The sequence below is a fragment of the Crocodylus porosus genome, unplaced genomic scaffold (assembly GCF_001723895.1).
Source record: "Crocodylus porosus isolate Cpor-Errol unplaced genomic scaffold, CroPor_comp1, whole genome shotgun sequence".
Lineage (NCBI taxonomy): Eukaryota > Metazoa > Chordata > Crocodylia > Crocodylidae > Crocodylus > Crocodylus porosus.
Window position 1 is genome coordinate 19,232,220 of NW_017728913.1, and position 10,703 is coordinate 19,242,922.

The 10,703-nt window shown below is 40.6% G+C and overlaps 1 protein-coding gene across 1 annotated transcript in view; it reads left to right on the plus strand.

The window, feature by feature from the left end:
* The window catches only part of TMA16 (translation machinery associated 16 homolog), a 54,316-nt gene extending 44,517 nt beyond the window's left edge, over positions 1-9,799 (plus strand). Inside the window, exons 6-7 of the mRNA XM_019534569.1 lie at positions 6,354-6,396; positions 9,555-9,799. Coding sequence (XP_019390114.1) covers positions 6,354-6,396; positions 9,555-9,693 — 182 coding nt within the window. The 3' untranslated portion in view covers positions 9,694-9,799. The remainder of the gene's footprint in view (positions 1-6,353; positions 6,397-9,554) is intronic.
* Positions 9,800-10,703: the final 904 nt, after the last annotated feature.

Sequence of the window (10,703 nt, forward strand, 5' to 3'; positions counted from 1 at the left end):
AGTGCCGCATAGAGGGGGAGGATCACCTCTTTGGACCTGCTCGAGATGCATCTGTGGATGCATGACAAGGTGCGGTTGGCCTTCCTAATAAAACACAACAGCCCCTTTCCACTGCAACAAGAACTCTTCCCTATTGCATCACTCACCCCAGCTGGGATTTGAACTCAAACCTCTCACGTGGCAGCTAGAAACTCTACCACCCAGCCATCAGTGCTGGCGCTTTTAAAACACAATGACCCCTTCCACTCTGACAAGAATTTTTCCCCCTTGCCACTTCACTTACCCCTACTTGATCCAGCCAGGACTTTGAACTCAGATCTCCCACCTGGGAGGCAGAAATTCTACCACTCAGCCACCAATGTTGTTTTAAGTTAGAGAGTTTGGTATCAATCCTTCATGGTTAGATTTTTAAATTCAGATTTAATTTTTTCTCACTGGTCTCCCATCCAAGCTCTTACCAGGCTCCAACCTACTTAGGATGAGAAACATGATAGGGTTATAGTTCAAAGTGGTTTGACTCCAGGGTTGCAAACTTCTTTCACTGACAACCTGCACATATTTAATGACACAGAATTTTTTTTTACTGACGTTTTTCTTTCACTTAAAAAAAAAAATATCCTGGATTTGCAGTCCTGTGTGACTGCAACAGCGGTCTTACCCTATGCTGCCCCCTGCAACCCTAGTTGCACTCTTCACCGTGTTGCCTCTCCTAGCCCACCCCGCAGCCTGGCCCTTGCTGACCCTGTTCCCTCTGTCCTAGCATGGACCCTTCAGTCACTGCTTCTCCTCCTCCTGGTCTGCACCTCTATCCTGACCCCCTCCAACCCCTGTACTTTTAGTGGGTGTGTTTTTTTTACGGAGTGTCTGTAAATTTACAGATAGTTGCCAATCCTGTATTTCACTGAATTTGCAACTAGCCCATCTCTAGGTTTTCTGTTCATCTTCATCCAAGATCACACATTCCTTAGCTGCAAATCTTGGTTTATCATGGAGAATAACAGAGGGTGGGAACTTGGAGACAACATTGTGTTAAGTGGAGCAAAAGTAAAAGCACACCAGATCAGCAGTTGTTAGCTAAGCTTCAGCTCTCCAAGGTTTCATTGTGGTTCAATGGATAAAACACATTCTTAAAGTAGCAATAGGATAGTTTCTTGGTGACAAAAATAGAATTTTAGGATACACTATTGTATGGTTGTCTTAATTTAGTACACATTTGGGATGAAACCAATCCAAAAGCTTCCGATCAGTTTATTTGAACTCCTGATTCCATGTAGTATAGCAGGGGTTTCCAACATTTTTAAAGAATTGTACCCCTTTTGGTGGCTGGGGGGCAGGGGGAAGCTTGTACACAGTGGCCACCACCACCACCCACTGTGTGCAGCTTTGCAGACTGCTGACAGGTCTTGCACCTGGCCAATTGCACGGAGCCCGTCAGCAGCATGGAGCCATATGGGCCGTGGGAAGATGGTGTGCAGCAGCACCACGGGGCAGTGGGCAGTGGTGAGGGGTGGTGGGTGGTGGTGCTTCATCCCTGCTCACCTGGGAAGGGGACCTTTTCAAGCACCCCTAGGGGTAGCATACCCCCAGTTGACAACTCCTATAGTATAGAAATAGTCACAGTGTCCATATTTTTAAAGTACCATATAGATATGTTACTGATTAGCATAACCCTACACAGTAGATTTAGTGCACTACTAGTGTTTTCTTTGTTGCTTAGAAGCTATGTGAAAATACTACATTAATGAGGATGAATATAACTACAAGCTCAAATTTTTTAGTCTTAAAAGAAAAATGAGGTTTTTTCTTTCCCACAACACTACACGTGCAAAGCACAAAATTCTTTTGTCTTAACTTGAAACTCCCAGAAGTTTTATCTGGATTCAGCAGCTCAGGAAGTAATAGCCTGTCATGTAGGTACAGTGATTGCACTTGAGGTGATCATGAAATGTATAGGAAAAAGGAAAACTTGTCCCACACTATTGCTGTACTGTCCAGAAAGGCTTAAAATATTCCCTTGTTTGTGGCAAATTGGAAGCTTTCCCAAATGAATGCCATCAACTTGTAAAGAAGTAAGTTTAAAAAAAAAAAAAAAATCTAGTACTCTTTTTTTCCATGAAGGAAATCTTCTAAATGTGAACTAAATGTAAAGTAATGTAGGTCTCCAATCTGAAGTTTTCAGGCACTTCTAATGCCTTTTGCAAAAGTTGTAGAGAACCCCATGGACAGCAGATCAGCTGACAAGAATTTGGTAGATTTCCCTGATATGAACAGTAATAGAGATGGTAGTTAAAGCTGTTTGGTAGGAAGCAAGATTCAAAAGCAAGGGTTGAAAAGACTAAGAAGAGTACAAAAGAGTCTTTTATAGCGGTCAGGATATATGTAGAAGAAGAGCTAAGGGTAACATCCAGTTCTTTTCCAGACATATCTGATAAACTGTAACTCTGATATGTGACCTTAATTAAATGTAAGGAAAAGGATTTTTTCAATAGCAGACTGTCCAACTACAAACACCAAGATGAATGACATGTTTCATGCTGCATTTTATCATGGGGAAAATAAGATACATAATTCAGCATTGATAGTATTATGTGGCTTATTACCTTGATACTGAGGAAAATTGAAAGGTGGACAAAGACAGAATAGCTTCTGACTTTCACTTCTTGTTCAGGGTTTGAGGACAGCATAGGTGCCATCTGAATCAATGTGAGATTTTAAAGATATGAAGTGGTAAATTAGATTTAATGCCAGAAAGGTAGCATACTTCTTGGTTGAGACATTTTGCTGCCCCTTAAAACTGAATAACTGTTTCTAGATAGTAATGAGACATTTCACGCTTTGCTAAAACTTCAAGGCTGCTGAGCATTAGCATTTTTCTAAATTGCTCATTGTTACTGATGACATGAAGCAGGTCACCTATAAGAGTTCACAAATGGTCAAGAAATAACTCTGAGTCATGTCTGTGCCTCAGAGTAGCTAGCTTCCCATTCTTGGACAAATGGTGCACTAATTTCTTTACTTGGTACAGCCTTTTTGAACCCAATGAGAAGGAACAGGTAGGGACTGGGTAAGAGACCACAGAGTGTTTTCCATGTAATTTCAGATGGTGGCTAGAAAATCCACTTTCCCAAAGAAAGGCAGCTTCCATTTTTTCTGAATTGCATAAAGAGAGTCCATCATCAAGCTATGCCGCTTGTTTCCTGCTCTGCTCATTTGGAGAGGTCACTAATCAGCATAAGAGGCTGTCTGTTAAAAAGCTGTTGCTACTGATTTGTGATTGAGAGAAAATTACCTCAAGGCCCCTACAGACATTGCATTTATCATGTGATTAACATGTTCTGCAAATTAAATAGTAACATGCTAGACATTCAAGCAATAAATCATGTGATAAAATGTCAAATCTGCTTCAAAAATGGCAACCTCACATCCGAGAAGTTTCTGATTGATTGTGGGAGAGGGACAGAGGAAAAGCAGCTGGCTCTTCCAGCAGCAACGAGCTGTTAGGGAGAATTGGGTGCAGCCCTGTCCCTGCTGCTACTGCACAGCAAAGCCTGCAGGCTGTCTGAGAGAGTCTGTACAAACACAGTCCTGTTGCAGTGGTGGTGACAGAGCTGCCTACAGTCCTGGAGCTTTAAAGGGGGCAAGTAGTGCTTCAACACCAGCAGCCCAATAAAGAATTGGGAACTTTAAAGGGCTCCCAGGTAGCCCCAGACTGGTTTCAGCTTGGTCTCAGGCTGCCCAAGAGCTGGGGGCTTTAAAGCATTCACAAGCCTGTTTATGAGTCCTTTAAAGTCTGTTTGGGGGGTAGGGATGTGGAAGGAAGCTGGGGTGCTTGCCTTTCTGGCAACCCTGCTGCTTTCCAGCCAAGAGGCTTTGAATGTGTGGCTGGTCATAGCATTTTATTTTTAGTAGCACTACAAATTTTGTGATGTTACAAAATATGTTTGGAGTTGCCCCAAGAGAGAGAGAATATCTCAACATCTCCATAGAAGCAAAACATTGTAGTTAAAATTTACAGTTGCATTTCTTTCAAAATACAGATTGCAACACTGGAAAAAATAGTTTGTAGCAATACTTTATTGCTGTCATTAATAATGACTTCAGTGAGTGTTATTAGAATTGTAGCAAATTAGAGGTGAAAGCGGTCATCCAGCCCAATCACCTGCTCAAAGCAGGGCCACCCCACCATCTAGATCATCCCAGCCAAGGCTTTGTCTAGCTGGGTCTTAAAAACCTCCAAGGATGGAGTTTCCACCACCTCTCTGGATAAAACAATGGTATGCTCCCTGACCCTTGAACAAGCATATCTCAAGTTCTTGAGGCAGCTCGGGTTCATATTTGGATGGAAAAAAATGGTACGCTTCACAGCCAAGACTATATTCTGTTTTATCAAGAAAGCTGTATCACTGCATGAAAATACAGTATTACACACATTTGTATACCTGCCAATTTCATTTTTTTTTTTTAACATTGTACTGCTCTTTACATTGTCAGAACTGTGTCCAGAATTATCTGCCCCTTGCAGAGCATTTTAGGAAAGAATTTTCAAAAGCATATATCCCTTTGTAAAATGTGGCTTAAAAGCCTAAGATCCAGATCCTATTCTAGCATTACGCACTGAACTAGGCTCCTAAGTGTGTTCATATCCCACCCTGCTTAAGTCCTAGAAAATATATGTTATCTCACCTAGTTTTATAACATGCCATCATCTTAGCCTTAAGACTTAAGTCACACAAAAGCAGAGAGCATCCACCTTTTGTGTTGAATCTTTTTCAGGGACTTAAGCAGGGTAGAATAGGATCACACTTTGGTACCTAGAGCTCATGTGGCAGGGCGTAGGACCTGGGCCTTGTTGCACCCTGATGACCGGTGCACCCTTGATTTGCGAGCCTGGGTCAGCATGACCGGCTTGGCGCGAGGAGGGATTTATGACCGGACAGGTGGGTGTTAATGGCGAGCAGGAGTCAGATGATTTAAAGCGTATTGGTTATACAGAAAGTTTATTTTACTTATGCTGCTGATGTGATGCAGCATAGGCGGAGGAGTTGATTTATTCAGTTACAGCATGCAGATATCATGTTACCCAGCATTTACAGGGTGGGTAATGGACTTGATTCCGAGTGATTCACATAAGCTGTTGCAGTCTGCAGATTACTGAGAGCTCTTGATAAGAAAGATAATGACAGAGATAGACGGGCCGGCAAGATGGGGGTACGCCAGAAAGATTCAGAGGCAGAGGGATATTTGTGCACAAACTGTTCTTCTTGAGTGTATACGCAGTTCTCTGCTTTGAGCGGAAGTTCTTTCAAAGTTTTATACTTGGCCAGGTGACAAATTACTACACGCCAGGCATGAATAATTAACGAGTTGGCACTTGTGCTTTCTTTGTTTGCTCAAGTTCCATGCTGGCAGCCCATCCTTCAAGAAAGCGGGGGCCTTTCTTTTAGTTTAGGTGGTACTGAGCCTGTTTGGTCACAAGAGGGTAAGCACAACACATTATTCTGATCTTACAGTTTCATTAAAGTCAGCTAATCTCATTACTGTAGGTACTTTATCTTTCATGCTAGGCTGTCAAGGTTAGTTTCTCTCTTGTATGAGAAGCTCAAGTGATTTGAAATGAGGCACAGACAGGGGTGTGTATATGCAGCACTGTTAATACAGAGGGATAAATTACAATTGCAGAGTTTGTTGTGTTAGCTTCTGACCTTTTGCTTCTGACCTTTTGCCATTGGAATCTGAAATCAAAGACTTAGATCTTTGACAGGCCTAAGTCTCATTGACACTTAGTGAAATTAGTTTCTTAAGCACTGGTTCCTTTTGAAAATGATACTTTTCCCCTTCAATCCTGTTTAGTTTATTTAGACTGAGAATTCTGTGGAGTGGGGGCTGTCTCTTTCTGTGCGAGTGTACAGAGGCACAACAGGCCATGGATGCCAGGCACTAATGTAATGCAGGTGATGCATTTAATTTTACTCCTGGTCGTCAAACCAGGCATTTGCAGCTTCCTTTTTAAGGATCAGTGATTTTCGAGCACTCATACTTTTAGATAGAAAGTTGTTGGCTGTAGAATTTCAAAAGCTGATACAGAACCACAGGAGGGTTCAGGAAAAGCATGCTGGTAAAAATCACAGATTCTTTCCCCTGGGTTATGGCAATGGGAAGAAGAGTCTGCTTTCCTAGACTACTTCTCTTGCATCTCATGAGAATTTAATCCGTATTTTCATTCTTATCTGTCCTTACATTTCAGTTTATTAGTATAGGCCTTTAGCCAGCAGACAACTGATGCTTCTTTTTTTAAAAATGAGCATTGTGGTGGATGATACAGAAATTAATGTGTTCATTTCTTTCCCCATTAGAAATCCCTGACTTTGTGAACAGCAAGCATCTTAAAATTTTCAGGTGAGTTTGTGTTGTCATGTTTAATCATTTATATATTCTGTGCGTGCCTAACAGGACGTTGCTGGAAACAGGATACTGGCTCCCTTCAGCTTCTACTTAAAAAGTACCCTCCGCAAGTATTGGTAGAATGTCTTTTGTTTGAAGGAAAACTGATGAAATATTAACAGTATACTTAATAAGTCACTTCTTAGCAACCACAACCTAAAAAGTATAACTTGCTGGCTGCTAACAAGTAGTTATTGAAATATTATGAGGTTTAAAGTGCTGAGACTGTTATGATTGAGTTCTTGTAACTTCAGTGACTAAATTTTAGGCATTTTCAAACAAACATGTGCCTGAAATTCCCTGTCTGAATTTCTAGCAGTTCATATAGCAAACAACCTAGGGCTATGCTGTAATGACAGACATGAGGGATCAGATTTATGGTTCTGTGAACTCAGTAGGGAACACAATAGAGGCAGTCTCATCTTCCAGGTAGAGAGAGAGCCTTTTTTCTACAACTGTGCCTAGAGAGTCATTTTTTAACCAGCCAGATAAACTAATATGCAGGATCAAAACACTAAGTTTAACAGTGAATGGAAAAGTGCGTTAGCACTACTCTTCCTACCACTCTCTTCTCTGTCCAAAAAAGAAGCTAAATAGTAATTCTCATCTCAGTTACCCTATAGCAGAGTGGTTTATGTTTTGTATAGTCTGGACATAAACTTAAGTAAGCCAATTTGAGTTTAGAGTTCAGTCTTAAGTGGGTGAATCATACAAGCTCTATCTTTTTTAAAAAAAAAAAAGTGTTGTATTGCTTGTGCAAAGAGATTATTGTTTCCATTTTCTAAGGTCTCAACATAATTGGGTTTTTATATGGCGTAAGATATCTATGCCAAGAGTGTAGTAGGCTTCATGATTGGCTCTTTGTAGATAATAGTTCTTGGGAATTTGCATTGCATGGGTCTATGATATTTAATATATTTAATATTTAACTAGTTCTTCCATAATTAGAGCTTTCTTGTAAGTTCTTTTGATTCTGGTTGTGAGGCAGTGGACCAGATAAAACTTAGACTTGGTTTGAGATGATTACTCCTATGTCCCTTCATAACATGAAATCTTTAAATCTGTATTTTTAGAGGTACAGAGTGAGTAGTAGGTGTGCCTGTAATAGTTGTACATTAATTGGTTAAATGGTCTCAATTCAGCATGATAAATGAGCATTTTCCCCATGGCAATGTAAGCCTGTAATACAAGTAATGATATCCAGTCAAGGGACAGGCTATATTTATCTAGCAAAAATTTTAAGAAGTCTTAATTGGGTGATGAAGTGACTTACTTGCCATACCTCAGGCGGCTGTGGCTATGAGGAAGGAAGCAGCTTTGGAGGATTTCCCCCAGGTGTTAGGAAGATTGAAATGTTGTGGTTTTTACAGGGGACTCTGGGGAAGTAAACCCCTCCAGCTGTTGTGTGTTCAGATTGATTTACTGTACCGTGATGATTGTGATAGAAGTGGTCTGTGGATTTATTACCTTGTTAGCACTGTCCCTTTAAAAATGATCAATATATTTGCTCTTGCCCTCAAGAAAAATAATCTTTTATGTATAATTATTGTACTGAAGTGTGGATTGTGTAACTTTTACACCAGGCCTAACGTGACAATTAAGTGAGTCCTTCCTCATGTATACAGCCTGAAACTTTTAAATTTAAATTACAAGTGCTTTGTATCTCCTTGAAGTCAGTCATACAACATTTCTCATAGATCATAATGAAAAACTGTCTTCTGGTAGATGTAAAATTAGCTCCACATGTTGAGTTCTGCAAGTGGAGAAGTTCATCCAACTTGCACTTTTATTATTTTACATACATGAGTGTCACATCTGTCATCTTTGAATCCAATTGACTAAAAGTCAGCAATTCTGCAGAATAGAAATTGATCATGGGAGTGAAGTGAGTTGTGGGCTATGTAGATATGTCACTTTTTAACTGCTTTAAAGGGAGAGAGAGTTGTCACTTGGGAGGTCATATCAGCTGTTGTGGTGCAGTCATTACTTCATCATGGTTTTAAAGAGGTACACATGCACTGAACCACTGTAATTTTAACCCTGGATCTAACAGAATTAAAGTTACAATTGTTTTGCTATATTTTTAGCTTATAACAGGTTTTTGGACCCTACTACAATTGGCATGTGTATCTGTACCCAAATACTCTGGGGGGCTTTTCAGGGTCACTTATCTCCTAGAATCCAAGGGCACTTGACAAACTAGGTAAGTCGTTTAATAGACCACCAAGATGCCTTAGGTATTTTAACCAGTCTCTGCAGTAGTGCCATATATGCATTGAGGAGAGGAAAAAAGAACATTTTATCCATGTGAAAACTGCAGGGGGAATTTAAATCGATAGTGTGATTTAGAAAGACAGACACAGTTGATTTAGCACTTGTGCAGGGATGCTGAGCTATACTAGTCTTAAGTTTCTTGGCTTGCGTCTCATCCAAAGACCAACCCTATCACTATGCAGGGAGAAGTAGAAACTTGGGAGGAAAGAATTACAACCTCATAAATCGGCAGCACAACCTTCTGCAGAACCTTGGGTTTTTCTTAGGCATATACAGATTTGTCTGAGATTTTGAAGTCACAGACTAATATAGTATACACACAATTCCTATAGTGTTGCATAGAGCAGCATGCATTTTAACCAACTTTATTATTATTTTTTTTTGGTCTGCTGTATTTTACAGTCTGCTGTATTTGTGCACAGACTTACCCTGAGATTGTCTGTCTGCTGATCCTAACTCAGCACCCCACTAAGCGTAATGATTGGCTACCTTTTTCCTGGGTACTTTCCCAGCAGTCTTCTCTCACAGCTAAAGCGTCACTTGCCTCAGGTTATTTTTGGGTCCCTTGTTGATATGCTGTGCTTTCTGATGAGCACCCTTTCACAAACATGAACAGCTGAATGGAGAGAGAGTGACAGGGGAACTGGTCACACCAGACCCACCTGCAGAGGCTGGAGACTAAAACTGCTTACTCCAGGAAGCCATCTTTGATTACAGAATTGCAGCTCTACTCAAACAGTTTTCAGGCAGGATATGCAACCAAGCAGTAACGAATTCCTCAGGGTTTTGTATTTTAATTGTTAGTAATTTCTGTAACATCACTTTTGTCCCCCTTTAAGAGAATGGAATGGTGATCTGAAGAAACTGCCAAACATTAAAATGAAAAAGCTGTCTGCCAAAGATGCCACGTGCAATAGGACTGATGAGGCAGATGTGGAACCCGAAGAGGAACTAGATGAAGCAACAGACCTTGGCTAATGATCACCCACTGATTCTGGATATGAAACATCTGAAGGAGAGACTGTCAGGACCTTTCTGTAAATATCACTACAAGCAAGAATAAAGCTAGGATTTTACTTGAGAAGATATGTCTAGCTGAATTATTAGTTAATTTTTGTGTTCCACCCTGACTTAAGAATTCAGAGACAGCGTGTTGTCAGATTCTGGTGCTTACCTGAAACAAAAAGCAACAAACAAATAATAAAACCCTAGGTTTTAATCATCCTACCAGCTCTTCAGCTAGGGGCCCCTTTCCTGGTTGTGAGTGGGTGAAAGAATAGTCCTCTGTCACCTGTTTTGGCAGCTGTGAAAACAGGGCCCTAGATAGTCCTTAGATTATATAACACCATGAGTGCCTGGGTTTATTAAGCAGTAAAATGATGTTACACAGTGGACTACAGTTGCCGGCAACTTTTATTCATCTTCAGTTGTACTGTGCTGGTTTGGTTGATCATTGTTTTCAGATGTGTACAGTTTTGTTAACGTTTAATGATGAGCTCATGTTCATTGACGAAAGAAAATACAACCACATTCTTTTTGTGTGTGTAAGAGATTTTCTTGATTTGGTGAGACTGTGGCATAATGAGCATTCGTCTAATTGATATACCACGTTTACATGCATACCGCACACCTTTCCTCCCAAAACAAGCCCTCCAACAGCAGGGTGTTTGGCTTAAGCAGGACCACTGATTTTTCTTTACTGGAATAGAAGCATGCAGATGCTGTTCTTTAATGGCTGATTCCTTTCGGACCCAATGAGCAGAAAGGGCAGAGTCCAGTGTTAAAATCTCTCTGAGCTTCTATGGAATTTACAGTAGCTAATGACTGAGCATTATAGCTTGTGTCTGAAGCAGCAGTTAAGCTGCTTTAGGGTAAGTGAGCTGCTGCATGCAGTTTGTAGTAGTTTGATGAGGCTTGCGGTCTGCAAACAATACTTTATTTACATGGCCTTACATTCCCATTAGTGCTGTTTGCTGCAGATACTAATG